Consider the following 18641-nt stretch of genomic DNA (forward strand, 5'->3'; position numbering starts at 1 on the left):
AGGCGATGGTGTGTTGCTTGGCGTCTGGTGACGAAAGGCCATGTATTTCTGTATGTTTTCGCTCCCCTTGATGAAGTCTGCAGAATAATTCGCCTGTGCTGGATTTACAACGACTTTGGCAACTCGTTGTCCACAAGTCCGACATGCCTTAACAAATTTGGCTCTTTTTTTCGTCGCCGTCATCCTCCACCCCAAGCCAATCTAGCTTCGACGGTCGCTGGGTGTGTGAATTTTATCTTTTAGAACCTGAGATGGTGACGGAGACTGTGTTTGCTCATGCTCATTTCTCCTCACTCTCGCAGTCACAGGTCTGATTAAGAAGCGCTCCAAATATTTTTTGTTAGAACGTTCGGTTCTTCACGCACACGCAACAATCAGTCAAGGGGAAAATCAAAACATTGAATGGCAACTGGACCGGGTCATAGGCTACGATGTTTTTGACAAGTTCATTAAATTATTATTACAGAAAATTATGGGGGCATTTTTTGCCCCTCTCCTAGTCATATCAGGGGCAAAATTATATTTCTTAGGGGCAGTTTTGCCCTTTGCCCTCGTGTATTTCCGACGCTGCTTATACATACATTGGGATACTCTGGAGTAGGTTGCCCATTCACAAAATGCTACAAAGATTAAAATAAGTTCATAATGGCCTTTTTTGGACGTTTTGTTCAACATTTATACAGTATTTTAAGCTCCTGGTAACTTGCTGGCGTTTGCTGGCTAGCTCAGCGTGCAATTTTACAGACGTTAACATTAACATTAACCTAAATTTCCCTCGGGATTAATAAAGTATCCATCTATCTATCTATCTATCATTTTGTTAAGCTCCTGGCAACTTGCTGGCGTTTGCTAGCTAGGATAGCTCAGCGTGCAATTTTACAGACAGTAACATTAACATTTTGACGGTTACATTAACATTTTGACGGTTACATTAACATTTTGATTTTAACATAAACAAATTAGTTGGAGACACAAGTTATGTACTAGTAGTGGTAATAATATTTGTTGACATGAACCATAACGGTTTGGGGATTAGCTAGGATAGTTAGCGTAGTTCACTAGCTAGCTGCAAGCAGCTTAATTTACTTTGGAGCAGACGTATGTGTGTTTGTTGATATATTCAATATATTGAGTTGGGAATGGGGTCTCCCACACTGTTTAATCCACAGCTGGCACTTTTCCTCGTATTTTGGGCTTTGGAAATGCGGAAAAAACGACGCCTCCCTCTAATCTCTTGTGTCAGATCTACAAGTCCCATAGGCACACCGTTGCACCTTGTTGCGTCAGACTGTAATGCTAGATTTATAGTTATCCGTTTGGACGGAGACGGACACATAGCCACGCCTTGGCAACACCCTTCCCCGTGGTGGAACGCCCATCCGAGCCCTTCGGAGAGCTGGACGGACACCGACGTGCACCTCTCGATTTTTGTAACTTTTTCGGATACGAACGGATAGCGACGGATACCCCCTTGGCTGTGATTGGTCCGCTAACGAAAACCATTTCCAAACGACATCATTTCCGGAATCTCACATTTCCTGTTTCATTCCCTATCTGTTCCTATTCTGTTATAGAGTGTGGATCAGCCGAATATTTCTGTCCGAGCCCGGCCTGCGTCCGACAGAGTAGTGCCCGAGCCAGACAGCCATTCAAATATATTGTCGGAATCCAACCAGCCATAGTCAATGTCTCAACTGTTTATACTAATGACACATTTACGTATGTTTTTTATGAATAGCCTGTAGACCGTCTCACAAGCTTCTTCTAGTTGATTATGAACAAACATAACAGAAGAGGTCTGAAGATATTTCTGAAACACTTATAAGGATGCTCAAATGACCGCGAATTCACAGGAGAGAATACTATCCCATTCTCACAGGAGACATCACAGCAATCGGAGCATATTTGTCAAACGCGATAAAAGATAGCCCTACTGCTCTGAAATATTCCCATTCCATACTGAATATTCTGTTTAGATCAAAGGTTTGTTTTTCGACACCGTGATATTTCAGATGATGGAACAGTTGAAATTAATGCTCATATACAAAGCTAACATTAACGTGAAGTGGAGTTAACTTGCAGCCAACACCATTGTATTACAAACCCTAACACACACACATAATGAGAAAGTAGGCCTACACCTGGCGATTATCTCGCCTTTTATCTTCCATCTTTGAATAATGTAACTTATAAACATGTCGTTTTAAAGCGCTGTTGCCGTCCTGAAAAGATGTGTCAATAAACAAATTTAATCCATAGAATCCACGTTGTCTTCACTACTTATTAAGATATTGTAACAAATCACGGAAGTGTGGAATATTTGTTATGGCTTTTAATTAAACACTAAACACAATACAATGTCAAAATGGCACGGGCTTTATGCCCTGCTACAAGTTATCACGAACAGACTGTGCTATCGTCACACACCTGTATAAACTCCGTCCCAACACAGAACAACGACATGCAATTAGAACAGTAAGGAACATTGTTAAATAACATCGTTGGGCGCTAGTGCATCACATAGAGAAAAGTATGTGCCCGCCGCACGGCATTATGGGGCGACTATGCCGGCAAGTTACAATATCTTAAATATGGAATGTTCAATGCCTTATCGCGCTGACTTGTCCCAGCCCTACCCCAGCCCGACAGCAAGTAAAATATTTAGTCCGAACCCCAATCAGTCAATGTCTCAACTGTTCATACTACTGACACATTTACATACGTTTCTTAAGAATAGCCTGCCTTTATTAAACTCGAGCATCAAGATAAGCATATTGAAATGAATTATTCACATTGCAAGAACGGAATGAAATGGCCTACACCAGTCGTTCTCAAAGTGTGGTCCGCGGACCACTGGTGGTCCGCCAGTGCCCTGTAATGGTCCGCGACGGCAAAAAGTAAATTATTGCGACATTTTTAACATACAACTCAGAACGAAGAGAACACAGTCAGTAGTCTATTAAAGAGTTGCCTAATCTATTAACAAGGTCATGGATTGGTGGTTTAAGAAAAAATAAATGAGAAAGCCTCTGACAGACAAGGAGACGGTGCGGAGATGGTTCAGCCGCAGTGGGCATCATCCCGCCGCGGAGCTGCATTCAAACAGCGTTTTTTTCTCCCGCGGAGACAGCAAGATGATAACTATATTATGTGTTGTGTGACGTTGGATAATGACAACTCTTAATTATTAAAAGTTGACTACTAGGATGGCTTTATTAATGCCAGTCGGCTAGCCTACTGTTGGGATTACTGCATTCGCGTGGTCGGTATGCGCATTGGTTGTGTTGTGTGATACATTGGCGTGTCTGAGTGTGTGATGGGAGTATGAGGCTGTGAGCGAACTATAGTTTGTAAAATAACCAAGACACGCATGGAGCAGGGTTCCAGATGCTTTGCCTAGTGCATCATATCTATAACTAGCCTACCGGTACGTAAAAAAGGAGTGCCCACCCTCGAAAATCATGTGCCGCTAACAATTGTCTGGCGCCAGGTCTGGGTAGAAGGCCTGTTGTTCCGGGGATACACTATTCAGTTAGATGGTCCGCGATTTTTTTTTTTATTGGCTAAGTGGTCCTTGGTCTGAAAAAGTTTGAGAAACACTGGCCTACACATTACACACGCTATGCATCTGATATGCCTAAATAAAACTCATGTTATCCGCTACACCAGAAGAGGCGCGAATAAAACAAGTCTTACCATGGAAGATCATCTTTTTTCTTGAAAAATGTAAGTACACGGACACATTCGTTATAAAAGTATCTACATAGTCCAACCATCGATGTTTAATCAATGTTGTGGAGAAAGAGGATGGCATCAATCATATTTCATTAAAGCTTCACACTTCTTACATTGGACATATCAAACAGCCTCATTAGAATCCGCATAGACTATGATGCCATCCGACAGAAATATCTCCATAGGCCTACAGTAAATTTCCCCTCGAGTGTCGTTTTAAACTATCCAGATGACAGTTTCTTTTTTTTTTTTTACTTTAAGTGCATAAAGTTCGTTATAAAACGATCTACATAGTCCAACAATCAAGGTTTAATCCATTGAATCCGCATTGACTACTAAGCAGAAATATCTCCATACAGATTACCCCTCGTTTTGTACTGTTTTAAATTCTCCAGATGACTTCTTCCATGATACCAATTTGCCTCCTGTAATCGTGTTGTCACAGCTAGGACATAAACAAATCCCCGCACACAGGAAGAAGGCTATTATCCTAAATGTGATTTATTTTACTCTCAAAAACGAACTTCTCCATCATTACATTTACATTTAGTCATTTAGCCGACGCTTTTGTACAGGGGAGAAGCATGTGAAGCAAACACGTTTACTTGACTACTTATTAAGATATTTAAATATGGAATGTTCAATGCCTTATCACGCTTATGTTTGAAAGCCATTGTTTTCGGCTTGCAGGTGCTTTTGCCTCTGGCCCAGTTTGTCGGTTTTGATGTTCATCTCTCTCCCCCAACCATCCAGGTTTAATCCATAGAATCCACGTTGACTACTTAGCAGAAATATCTCCATACAGTAGATTACCCCTCGTTTTGTATTGTTTTAAACTCTCCAGATGACAGTTTATTTTTAACTTCTTCCCTGATACCAGTTTGCCTCCTGTAATCGCGTTGTTACAGCTAGGACATAAAAAAAATCCCCGCACACAAGAAGAAGGCTATTATCCTAAATGTGATTTATTTTACTCTCAAAAACGAACTTCTCCATCACGTGAGGCAGACACGTTGACTTGACTACTTATTAAGATATTTAAATATGGAATGTTCAATGCCTTATCACGCTTATGTTTGAAAGCCATTGTTTTCAGCTTGCAGGTGCTTTTGCCTCTGGCCCAGTTTGTCGGTTTTGACGTTCATCTCTCTCCCCCAACCATCCAGGTTTAATCAATCCGCGTTGACTACTAAGCAGAAATATCTCCATACAGTAGATTCCCCCTCGTTTTGTATTCTTTTAAACTCTCCAGATGACAGTTTATTTTTAACTTCTTCCCTGATACCAGTTTGCCTCCTGTAATCACGTTGTCACAGATATTTATTTGCCCAGTCAGCTTGTTGGTCTTGACGTTCAGATGTTGCGCCTAAACTATCATATCGTCTAGTCACATGATCAAATAGAAACTTGACATTGGACAACAGCATACATATTACCCAGCAATCATCATTGCAAATCTGATTTGTCAAATATGACAAAAAATACCAAAGAAAATAAGATAGTATTCATTTCATTGAATAGTTTCTATAGTGTATGTAAGATAAGCATATCATTTTGTTATAGATTGCTACTATTTTTCACACAAATAATACCTACCATGATGGAGATAAGTTTGCCTTTTCAAGTGAATATATAGCGTTAGACAGACTATCCATTGTAATATAGTGTGTCTCAAAGACCCATGTGACTACACTTGTTGCTCTTGATCACGTGTCTTGCTAGTGACAGCTGGGACGAGGGAGATAAACAATTGACAAATTTTATCACTCAAAGAGGTCGCGTAGTAGCTCGTCTGTGACCAAAAAGCCGCTGCTCCACCTACTGTTCTGGCCGTGAATTGTTTAAAAACACCCACAGCCGTCGGAGAAGTATAAATCAAAAACAGTACGTCCGAATCCGTTTCCCCGCCCATCCGTAAAACGGACGGACACCGACGCAGATCTATAATTCGGGCTTAAGTAGACGAAGGGCTGACTCAAACGATCCGCATACGGATGTAATTCTAGAATGTTGATTGGTTAAGATTAGTTACCAGGCAGGAACGGAAAACACCAGTTATTTGATTGACTACTACCAGGAACTCTACTTTTTTCGCTGAGCTACAACGTCGTTTGCCTGACATTTAATGTGGTGTCACGTTTAACACTGCTGTTCAACATTAATAGCAACTGAATTACACGTGTGTTAGGTGTAATCTGTAGCGTTAAATAACATAAACTGAGAGTGATTGATAAAGGATATATGTTACACATCACAAACACACATAATCGATGTTTTCTTTTTTTGTGTGAAAGTTATTTAATTGGTTAGCTTAAATTACAGTAGCTTGCGTGAGCTAACTACCTATTGTAACTGTGTTAATTATCGGACGGCGTGTGTTATCGGCAAAGTTCACGTTGTCATGTTAATCCATTAGTAAACTGAGCATATAGATTGATAATCCATTATTAAATGAATCATTTTTATTGTTTAACTGAACGGCCGATGTTTGACACTGTCTGATAACTGCCATAGCTACGCTAGCTAGCTACTGTACTGTGTTTGGTTAGCTCAAGCTAGCACTCTAACAAACACACATACATACACAATCGATAGGTTTTTGTAAAAATGATTTAATTGGTTAGCTTAAACGACAGTCATTTATGCAAGATAACTAACTAGCTATGTACGGTGTACATATTTTTTGTTTGCCATTCTCAGAAACTGATTTCAATAACGTGTAGTATGCATAGGAGTTCAGGGGGCTTAGCATTTCTAGGTTGCTGCATTGATGTGCTATATTGTTTTGGATATATTTGTGCATAGTGTTACAGACAGTTAGTGTAGCAACTTCGTGACATAAGGAGTAGACGTTCAAGGTAAGAGACGTGTTTATTAATTAATTGAACCCGATGCGACCAAGATACGATGTCAACAGGTTGACTACCAGGCTAAGCTAACGCATCGTTTAGCTACGTTAGCTTGCTGCTATGTATTTTCCACGGTTGAAAAGTTCGGTGAACAAGTCGGTTTCGTGTTTAGCCGTATGACTTCGTAAAAATTCGGTTAACAAAACAGTTGAGTATTAAAACTTCACAAAATTAAAATAAAAAAATAAAACAATCGTTTAAAAGTCAGGCAAACGACGTTGTAGCTCAGCGAAAAAAATAGAGGTCCTGGTATTAGCCAGTTCCTGCCTGGTAACTAATCTTAACCAATAACGTTTTCGGACCTTCTCCTCTTAGTAGCGGTGCGACCAAGATACGATGTCAACAGGTTGACTACCAGGCTAAGCTAACGCATCGTTTAGCTACGTTAGCTTGCTGCTATGTATTTTCCACGGTTGAAAAGTTCGGTGAACAAGTCGGTTTCGTGTTTAGCCGTATGACTTCGTAAAAATTCGGTTAACAAAACAGTTGAGTATTAAAACTTCACAAAATTAAAATTAAAAAATAAAACAATCGTTTAAAAGTCAGGCAAACGACGTTGTAGCTCAGCGAAAAAAATAGAGGTCCTGGTATTAGCCAGTTCCTGCCTGGTAACTAATCTTAACCAATAACGTTTTCGGACCTTCTCCTCTTAGTAGCGGTTGCTAAGGTAGGATTGGACGAGGGCCGTTCTAGGGAGGAGTTTCGCGAACGGTCAATTGTGTGTCTCTTGGTGGACACTCACTGCATCCATCATCGAAAGTATGTATAGTTTTTTACAATTCCTGGACTTAATAATTCAAACAATGACTAAACACTTTTTCACTTCTTTAGCCATTGCCATTAGAGTATGTCAAATTGGGTTTCAGGGTTCCCCCAAAAGCGACCTTACATAAAAACAAACCAAAACAAAGGACATTGGCGGGCGTCTTGGGTCCTATGGCAGCTCATTGTACACTTTATTTAAATGCAGAAAAGATTAACATTTATTGGACAGTAGGCTTTCATTTTTGGACACACCCTTCTCTGGGAGTCTATGCTCTGAATGCATTTTAAACAGTTGGTAATATCTAATGGTTGATTGGACATAAATAAGATATTGCATGAATTAGTTTTTGTCAGGCCTGGATGCACAGCATCTCTAAATACGGATTGGAAGATTTTACAAAAAGGCGGGACTAAGTATCATGGCAGGTTTTAGCTGTCAAACACAGAGGTAGCAGTGCGATATGCATGTGAAACAGTCAGGTGTGTGTGTGTTTTTCTCATGAATTACTATGCAGCTTTAAAGTCTTCAATAAAACTTTGAATGCAGACTTCTGAATTTGGGAAGCTACTTTTTTTTTTTTTGTAAGTTAACTGTTAGGGTGGGGCACTGTTTAGTGACTAGCTGGCTACCAAGCTTGCATTGTGAGATTGTAATGTTAGCCAGCTAAGTCAAACTGGCTAGACTTAATCTTTGTGTATGATGCTAATTTTGTTGAGTTGGCTGCCGACAGGGATAGCATCAGTTTATGTGTTTTTGCTGAAAACCAGCTCAACTGTGCCTCCCCTGTGTGTAAAAGTACCAGCCGGCACTGATACACACACAGGTCATCAAGGTCTGAACCTGTTTAACACACTTTCAGTGCTAAACCGCGCCACTAGGCTCACTGAAAACTTTTGTTTGTTTCTCCAGAACATTTGTTACTCTTTTGTCTTGTTGCTCTCATGCGCATTACTCCCTTTGATGTGACGGAGGGTTGAGCTTCATAATGGCACTCAGATTGAATTCTCAGACAGCTGCAAATATGTTCAAAAGTAATTCATTGTGTAAAACAGAACAAATTCGAACATGGGAACACATAAATATACTTTATACTGTTTCATACTGTTGTAAAAAATAAGCCTTTCAGTTGTTCTGGGCATATTGTAGACACACAAAATGATCAGTCAGTCAGTCACAAATTGAGGGCAGTGTTAGCCTTTTAGCTTAGCTACATTCACACTCCACACACACATTTATACTTTGCATCCCTCATTGTCAAAGTAGCCTTACTCAGAGTTTTTTTGTCCATTTGTTTTGAAGCCTGTACTAGGGTATAATAAAAGAGAGAGAGATCAGAGTAATGTCTTCTGATGTCTTTCACGCAGCTACACACTGCCATGCCCTCAAAACTCCCTTTCACATGCAGTTAATCAAGTCCAGCAAAGGAGATGTGCTTTGTGTAGAGCGAGAAACCGCTGTGTGGGTGTGTTTATGTTTCCAAATCTGGCGTTCAGCTTCAGACACCCCCCTAATAATGAATCCCAGGTGAGAGGTGGCAAGCGCACAGGTGAGGGATGGATTGGGGGGGGCGGGGGGCTTTCACGGAACAGGACATCAGTTGATCCTACGCAGGAGGCCCGCTGGACCTGGTGTAGGTGGAGCCCAGCTCTACGCTGCAGAACGCCGGGTTGCTGAGGCCCACCTTCTTCTCAGGGTCCTTACTGAAGTCCAGCCTCCCTGCACGAGGGGACACCTGAGGATGGACAACACACAACAGACTGCCTGTCACCGCTGACACACACAAACAGAAGTTTGGCTTCGCTTACGTGCTGCTCAGGCTAGTGGTGTGTTTGCAGCCTTATGGGGGAGACACTAAGAGATGCCCTGACATCTGAGGTGTTTGTTTGTCATGACCGGTACCTTCTCTCTCAGGAGACTCAGGAGACAGTAGAGGGTGAGGTCTTCCTTGCATAGGGTTAATCCTGCTGAAGGCTTGAACTTCCTGTTTCCTGCAGAGAGATAAATGCAAACACACACACACAGAGGAAACACACACACATATCCACAGAGAGAAAAATCACACATACAATATATAACAGGTGAGTACACCCCTGTGCACTAAAATGTCAAATAATTCAAAATGATATCACCTTACAGAAACTGCATTACTTCTAAGCCGAATAGTAGTTCAGTATTTTCTATTCTGTCAAGTTAAAATCTTACAGTTTAGATTTACTATGTAGAAAATACAGGCCTCACAGTAGGCACTCAGTGTAACAAAAGTCAGCACACCTTTCATTCCTGAGATTCAAATATTCAATTTTTTTCAACACTTCGGATGTCCACCTTTATTTCTGATGCTTCCCGGTGCGGATAAAGAAGAGAACCTAATTATTACACTATTTTCCATCATTATAGGCCACTTGACCATCACTACATTACCCATCTCCCAACACTCAACCAAGAGTCAAGCATAAACCAATTCACCTTGTTGTGTAGACTGGTTTTAGACTATTTCGCAAACGAGGATATATATATTTTTTTTAAATGAATGAATGATGTCAACAGAATGAACTGTGGTTTATTTGGTAGCATTTCATAGTGTGACTGATTTGACCAATTGCATTAGTACTGTACAAAGCAAAAGGTTTCCATTTTTAATAGATTTTAGTTGCTCCCCCTTCCTCTGGTGGGGAGACCTGAGGTCAACCTACCCCCCGCCCCCCTCCCCATCCCGTGCTTCTGAGTGGGACACCTTACCAGGCAGTAGCCCGCATAGTTCACAAACTAGAGTCAGGGCACCCACTGCAACAAGGCACCGATCGTGCAAATGTCACCATAGCGATTATTTTTGCGTGGGTGTCCACACACATAGAGAAATTAAAAGAATGGATATGAGGTGAAATGAAAATATGTTACAATATTTATTATAATATGATAATAATATTTCCAAAAAAGAGCATGGTATTTATGTGTGTGGCAGACGTGTGGTAATGCTGGTAAACTGACCTGTTAGCAGGCTGGTAATGATGGCGACAGCCAATGCCGTGAGCGTGCCGATAGGACTGAAGTAGAGATAGGACACGGAGTACCAGCTGTCAGCTAACACAGGCCTGGGGAGGGAGAGGAGAGAGTCAGCATGATGAGACACACACACAACACACACAAACACAGACACACACACAATACACACACAGACACGCACACAATACACACACACACCTGCTGTGGGTACTGTTTAGGAGGGCGATGGAGAAGTTATCCAGCTGTGGAAGGATGTGTGTGGCAGTGTGGTTGAGAATGCCCTGTGTGACGTTACACCCGTGTGTGGTCAGAGGGAGCGGTCTGCTCATGGCAGGCAGAGGGGGGTACAGGTGGGCACCAATGCCAACCCACAGAGACAGCGCCAACCCACAGACTAGCCCTGTCAGGCCACCCTGGGAATGAATGAATGGGTGAATGATCAAATGAATGACTGAGTGATCAAATTAATGAATGGGTGAATGATCTAATCAATTATTTAATGACAAAATCAGATGAATAAATCAATGAATGAATAAACAGATGAAAACTTATATTGCCTCTTAAGGAATTTGTCCTGTACATCATGAGCCATGAAGTTAAAACAATACACAACACAGTACAGACAATAAATAACCAGTCCCTACAGTAATCCATAAGATTAAACAACAAATAAAAACATTAGGCAGTGGGCACAGCACAACACAACACAGAGCAGCACATAAAGACGTAAAATATGAATGAGTGGAAACCCAAAAGCAAGAAGGTTATTCTTGGGCAACATTGCAGAAACAAGAAGTGAAAGACTGCATAAAATCAAGAGCAGCTTGACATGACATGACACGACACGACATGACATCTTCACACAAACATGAACTTCTGCTCTAAGCTTTTCATCTCTCCTTAACCCGTGAGACAGACTGACCGTGGCGTTGACAAAAGGGCAGAGGATTCCCGCGGTGAACAGGCCCAGGAGGGGTCCACCTATCACTCCAAAAATACTGGCCGCCGCCTGGACAGAGACAGTACAATGGCTCAGTAAATAGTGTGTGTGTTTGTGTGTGTGTGCCTTTGATGTCTGACTATTCATTTTTTGAGGATTGTTGTGGAAATGTTACGTTGGTACAGTGCATGATTTTCTGATGAAATATTCTGGGGCTTATTGCGGACCTTGGCCTCAAGCAGATACGGTAGGTCCCCCCTTATGTGCCGCGGTTAAAGTTTCTACCTGAAAACAGGGAGTTTTTCCCTGTCGTCATTATGCTTGCTCTAAGGGGGTTCAGGCCCTGGGCTCTGTAAAGCGCATTGACACAATTTTATTGTTTCGGCGCTATATAAATAAAACTGAATTGAATTGAAAGAGACCAACCTGCAGAAGACCCCCCATGAGAGAAGCTAGTCCTGCCATTCCAATGCACACAGCCCCATACATAAAGCCTGGGACAGAAGAAGGAAGGAACATCTTTTAAGATTATTGACTAAATCAATTCTGTTCATATTGCTTTGTACTTCACCATATTTCTGGATAAGTGAGACATTAACAACCATAAGATGGAACAGTGTTGGCAGACAATTACATAACGTCCCCAAAAAAGAATTACTAGCCATTTCCCACAATGCATTGCAATTTAAAGTGTCCCCATGTTTCATTAGTTCCAATTTACATGCATTCATTCAGAAGATGCTTTTATCCAAAGGGACTTACAGCACAGACATACATTTTCTTTCATCCTGTTGCATGTTTCATTGTGTTACACCAAAATAACCACGTTGTTAACCACACTGGTCCGCAATGCTGTATCAGAGGGCATTTAGCTGGACCACACAGCTGCACTTATAAAGGTATAGACACCTACTAAGGCCTTTCGAGAGCCTGGAGAGCTGCTTCTCAGACAGGTCCATGTACGGCTTCACCAGGTCCTCCACTGTCACTGCGGCCAGGGCGTTGATGCTGGAGGACACTGTACTGGGGGGTGGAACATTTCACAAATGCTTTACAAATGCAGGTGCTTATCAATCAAGCAATTGATGATTTGTGGTGGTACGATTCCATGGCAAAGTTAACCAGTATTCCAGCATTTTCCATTTTCTTAATTCTTAAAAACATGTGAATTAAAGGCTGAAGGTGAAAAAAGGATGCCGTGTCGGTCCTTCTCCTGTTAGTCCAGTGAGAGCTACCTCAGAGTGCCACTGTACGCCGCGGCCACAAACAGTCCAGGAAGACCAGGGTGCCCTCGCAAGATGTCCAGCGCCAGAAAGGGCATTAACTACACACAGAAAATACATATGTACATGTCATGTACAAACAACCACTGCAAACAACTACAAACCTCCTTTGTATCAGCACATTTGAACAACATCACATACGTGCGTGAGAAGAGTGACACGTAAACAAAAGTAGAGACCAAATTTAAATGAAATTTTAATGAAGAATTATAATGAAGTTAAATTAGCATGCTAAAGTACAATCTCTTTTTAAAAGTTAGAGTGATTGTCGCTTATCTATGAGGCCTTGACAGTGCCAGAGACAGTGTGTGTGGGGGGGGGCGTGGTGAGATTTGTTCTGTTTTGTCTACAAGGGCATGAATTTTCATTTAGAAAGTGATGAGAGAGGGGTGAGACTAGACTAGATAGATTCCTACTCTGTCTGCACTTAGACAACGTCCAAAAGCAGCCCTCTTATTTGGTAATGTTTTGGAACACTGTGACACTGCACAGCACAAAGGAGTCCTCTGAAATTAAGAAGATTTTGAGAGATTTGTAGCACATTAATGCTCACATTGCTGTCAAAAGTCAAAAGCGTGACCTTGTTTGTGGACATATCCTGTGACAGACTGATGCAGGTCATATGCCTTTAGAGTAGAGGAACTTAAGGCTATAGTTAAATGGTTTGTAGATACAGATGTGTGAGTGGGGAAATCAGTCAGCAGTTATAAAACATCATCAGAGTCAGTTGATTGTTTAGAGCTATATACAGTAATACCAGTACCATATGAAAATACCAGTCAGCTAATGCCAGTGCCAGTACCATATAAAAATACCAGTCAGCTAATACCAGTACCTTATGAAAATACCAGTTAGCTAATACCAGTGCCAATACCATATGAAAATACCAGTCAGCTAATACCAGTGCCAATACCATGTAAAAATATCAGTCAGCTAATGCCAGTGCCAGTACCATATGAAAATACCAGTACACCATCTCAAACGCTCTAATACACCCCATAGTGGTTGAGTGTTTGAAGATGCCTTCATCCCTGGACTGAACTGATCCAGGATCAGGCACTAGATGTGACTAAACCCACCACTGCCACGCTGCCCAGTGTTTGCTGAGGGCATAAAGACTTTCTCTCATTTGTGTTCTTCACAGCACAGTGACCTGGTCTGCTGAGGGGATGAGACTAAATATGGTCTGGTGTGGAGACGAGACTAAACAAAAATTCACCTGGTCTGGTGCGGAGATGAGTCCGGCAGTCCAGGGGTCGCAGTGCTTGTAGATGGAGTAGAGACACAAGCCAGCAAAGACTGAACACAGCACGATCACCCACAGACCCAGCAGGTTAATATACAGGGACCTGACAGAGGGGTTGACCAACACACACACACACACACACACATACAAATATAAAAACACACATGTACATGCACACACATACACACCATTATAGAAATATATAAGTATATATTAATTTGGGCCTAAATATAGTTTTTATGCAGTACTTTGCAGCATAGGCATGGTGTGCATACATAAAAGGCCTACCCTGCTGCATTTTTTTTACTGTCATTGCGTTACTGGCACATTGTTTCCCCCTGTTGGTGGTGATGTGTAATTGAGCTCACATTTTGGCATGGCCCAGGGACTTGCAGGACATGTATCTCTGCACTTGAGCCTGGTTGATGCCATAAACGCTGATCCACACAAACGCTCCACCAAACGTAATGGTCCAAAAGGTGTGCCTTCTTAGTGGGTTCAGGTCAAAGCTGGAGAGAGAGACAGGGAGAGAGAGGGAGAGAGAGAGAAAGAGGGAGAGGGAAAGAGAAAAAGAGAGAGAGAAAGAGGGAGAGGAAGAGAGAGAGGGAGACGGAATGGGAAAGAGAGAGGGAGACGGACAGAGAGTGAGAGAAAGAGAGAGAGAGAAAGAGGGAGAGAGAAAAAGAGAGAGAGAAAGAGGGAGAGGAAGAGAGAGAGGGAGACGGACAGAGAGTGAGAGAAAGAGAGAGGGAGAGAGACAGAAAGAGAGAAAGAGAGAGAAAGAAAGAGGGAGAGAGAGAGAGAAAGAGGGAAAGGGAAAGAGAGAGGGAGATGTACAGAGAGTGGGAGAAAGAGAGAGGGAGATGGAGAGAGACAGAAAGAGAGAGAAAGAAAGAAAGAGGGAGAGAGAGGAAGAGAAAAAGAGAGAGAGAAAGAGAGAAGTATTCATTATATGAACAGAGGAGAGATGGAGACAGAGAGAGGAGAGGAGAGGAGTAGAGAGACGGAGAGAGAGAATACAGGAACATGACATCCTGTAAAGACACACTGACAGACCCCCTGGTGTCCTGATGTGTGTGTATGGGGGGGCTAAACTAAACTCACTCCCAAAGGTCGAGTCGCCCCCCCTCTGCGGCATCGTTCAAGATGGCCACCACGCCGCCCTGCCTCACCACTGATTGGATGATGACAGACAGGAAGCCAGCCACCATGATTCCCACCTGGAACACATCCGTCCACACCACCGCCTTCAGCCCGCCCTGACACACACATACACACACACACACACACACACACACACACATCTCACACCACTGCCTTCAGCCCGCCCTGACACAACAATGACACAGGTTTGCACATGGTCTGCTATGCACAGTATGCATAGCAGAAAATTAATTTCTGAGTGGGTTTGTATAGAGGTTGATCAGTGTGTGTCAGACACACTAACTGAACAAACTATATGAGTAGTTTACATTTAGAGCTTTACAGAAAACTTTAGAACTACACATTTGTTACGTCATACATACATACTGTATTGACAGTTAATACTTTACAGTTGACCTTGATGTTGATTTATGTGCTCCATATTCTGCCATTAAACTAGTGCAGTTCATACTGAGATTGAATCATCTGCATTCAGGAAAGCACAGTGGTTTACTCCGCAGTAGTTCTGGGATGACTCAGTCACGTTCTCTACATAACGCCTGTCTCATTTTAAAGTGTCTCTTACCAGAGTACAGTAGAAGGTGCACACTACTCCTGTAGCTATGACTGCCCCCCACAGGTCAAAACCAGTCACTGCAGAGAGTATGAAAAGAAGTACGAGTATGAGTATAGAAAAGAGTGTGTGTGTGTGTGTGTATTTGAGGGAGAGAGTGTGTGTGTGTTTGTGTGTGTGTGTGTGTGTGTGTGTTTTGAGGGAGAGAAAGAAAGAGTGTGTGTGTGTGTTTTTGAGGGGGAGGGAGAGACAGGGTGTGTGCGTGAGTGTTTTGAGGGAGAGAAAGTGAGAGTGTGTGTGTGTGTGTGTTTGAGGGAGAGAAAGAGAGAGTGTGTGTGTGTTTGAGGGGGAGGGAGAGAGAGGTTGTGTGGGTACGTGTGTGTGTGTGTTTTAGAGAGAAAGAGAGAGAGGGAGTGTGCGTGTGTGTGCGTGAGAGAGAGAGAGAGGGTGTGTGTGTGTGTGTGTGTGTGTGTGTGTGTGTGTGTGTGCGTGTTTGAGGGAGAGAGAGAGAGGGCTCACCTTGGTTCAAGGCCAGTGCAGGGACGTAGATGACTATACCAGCATAGAGGACCTGCACACAGGGAACAATACACAGTGTGAATGGATTTCACCACACGAATGAGCCTTCAGAGAAACTGTCTGTAAATAATGTGGGGCTCATGTCTCCTTGAAAGTACCTCACATTTATCCATTAAGGACTTGATCTCTAAGGACACTTGGTGTCCGTAAATGGGTGCCATTCAGACCTTGAGTATGTTGAGTGGAAATTATATATCGGTTTGCTGTGAGCCACTGAGGGTGAGACCCTCTGCTAAAGCATGTGTAGGTTAAGAGTAGGGGAGTGAAATAAAGCATGTGTAAGTTAAGAGTAGGGGAGTGAAATTAAGCTACTCACCGTCTGCAGAATGAACAAGGCGGTGCCAAACAACCGTGTCGTTCGGTTGAAGCGCATCTCCAGGTACTAGGAGAAAGTCACATTTAGTAAAGGCATGGACATCCCGTTTCTTTTTTTGCACTGAGCAAAAGAGACACACACCATTCAATGTGCTCTTTAATGGGTCTTCTCTTGAAATGTGATAGGCTTAACAGAAGTGAACATGATTTTACAACCTGCTATTCACAGGCTATGGGATGTAGTCAGTATATTTATGAGTCTATGATTGTGAATATAACTGCTACAAATACAAAGCACATAAAACACATATAAATCATGAAACAAGACAACAAGATGCCCAAATGCCGTACTATGAAAATTCACACACACTACATCTCAGTTCTGAGTTACCATATGACTGTGGTGCTGTGAACCCACAGGATTAAAAGACACAGATCACTACTCTCCATTCAGAAACCTCTCTCTGTATTTGAGCATATTACAATTTCCCAATATATATATAGTCTTTTAATAAATACAGCATATCATACAAGAAATATTAAATTCCAATGTGTAAAACTGTAGAATTAACTACAGTTACCTACAACTAAACATTAACAAAATCATCATGTTTACCCATTTAAAACAACTTAGTGTAAATTGTGTACCCATACCAAAATTATAACAGAAATTCTGTGCAGCTTCTCTAAACAGTCACCACTTACCTCATACATTATTATAAACAATCACAGCTTAGCTATCACTGACATTATAAATAAACAGTCACTATTCCACCATCAATCACCTAACCAGTTACTATTCAGCCATCAATCACCTTATAAATGCTCATATACTGTCACAGAGCTGTCCCTAACCTTACAGGTAGAAACCCCTCATATTCCCCTCAGCCATCTCTCACCTCATAGGTGCTTATAATCAGTCACAGTTCACTAAACCTACAGAAGATTATAAACAGTCACAGCTAACCGAACCTACAGAAGTTAATAAACAGTCACAGCACTGTACCATCAGCCATCACTCACCTTATAAATGCTTATAAGCAGTCTGCTCACAGCCATAATTCACATTATAAATGCTTATAAGTATACTCTCCCTTCAACAATCACTCCCCTTATAAATGCGTATAAGTACTCTCCCTTCAACCATCACTCCCCTTATAAATGCTTATAAATACTCTCCTTTCAACCATCACTCCCCTTATAAATGCTTATAAGCAGTCTGCCTTCAGTCAACACTCACCTCGTAGGTGCTGGTGATGCCCAGCCTGTAGAAGACGGGCAGAAACACCTCAGAGCAGACCACCACCACCAGCAGGTAGGAAAGGCAGTAGAGCCCGTAGCTGGCCCCGAAGCGGTACACCTCGGCCGGGGTGGCAAGCACCACGATGGCCGACATGAAGCTGGCGGACAGCGACATCGCCACGGGGACGGCCGTCATGCTGCGCCCGCCCATCAGGAAGTCTCTGGAGCTCTGGAGGCTGCGGCCGATGTAAGCGTAGTACATGCCGATCGCCGCGGAAACGAGGAGCATCATGGCAAAGACCACGTAGTCCCATGTGCTGAACAAACCGACGGGAGACGAGACGTCCATGCTGAACTCAATTCTAATGAATTCTAATCTATTACTATTCACTTCAGCATCAATTCAAACTCATACACAACCACTCTCTAAGTCAGAGATTGCTGCTGTTTCTATGTGTATATCAGTGGCCAGTTAACACAAATGGTACGGAGGGCTTCTGAGGCAACTGAGCGGACTCCAGGTTGCAGCTTCAGGTATCCTCAGGTGGAATGGTGTGTATGTAGGTCCCCGCTGGGTGCTTTAGCTCAGAATCTGCACTCTGAAAGCAGGTGATGTGATGTATGAATCCACTTCTTTGTCCAATGGAGTGTGATGCATTCCTGGCAGGTAGCTCAGCTGCCTGGTTTCTCAAGAGCAGGAATTGTTCTCCATCACCAGGAGATAAGGGCCCTGTCAACACACTCACCACAGCTCTGGACTGGACATGTAATTCCAACCATAACTACTGTTCCTGGGATATTTTATATTGTGTGTGTGTGGGGGGGGGGGGGGGGGGGGGGGGGGGAGAGAGAGAGAGAGTGTGTGTGTGTGTGTGTGAGAATGTGTGTGTGTGTGAGAGAGAGAGA

General features: G+C 42.5%; 1 protein-coding gene across 1 annotated transcript; it reads right to left on the reverse strand.

Moving 5' to 3' along the window:
* Positions 1-9013: 9013 nt before the first annotated feature.
* Positions 9014-18084, reverse strand: slc5a8 (solute carrier family 5 member 8). The gene is made up of 15 exons (XM_031583377.2): positions 17734-18084; positions 16495-16560; positions 16119-16170; positions 15612-15679; positions 14987-15141; positions 14251-14391; positions 13856-13985; positions 12589-12677; positions 12267-12376; positions 11780-11847; positions 11336-11422; positions 10612-10826; positions 10399-10502; positions 9310-9398; positions 9014-9142 (listed from the first exon to the last, which is right to left on the reverse strand). Exons 1-15 carry the CDS (start codon positions 18082-18084, stop codon positions 9014-9016), a joined length of 1854 nt encoding a protein of 617 aa, XP_031439237.2.
* Positions 18085-18641: the final 557 nt, after the last annotated feature.

The sequence above is a fragment of the Clupea harengus genome, chromosome 16 (genome assembly GCF_900700415.2).
Source record: "Clupea harengus chromosome 16, Ch_v2.0.2, whole genome shotgun sequence".
Taxonomy (NCBI): Eukaryota; Metazoa; Chordata; class Actinopteri; order Clupeiformes; family Clupeidae; genus Clupea; species Clupea harengus.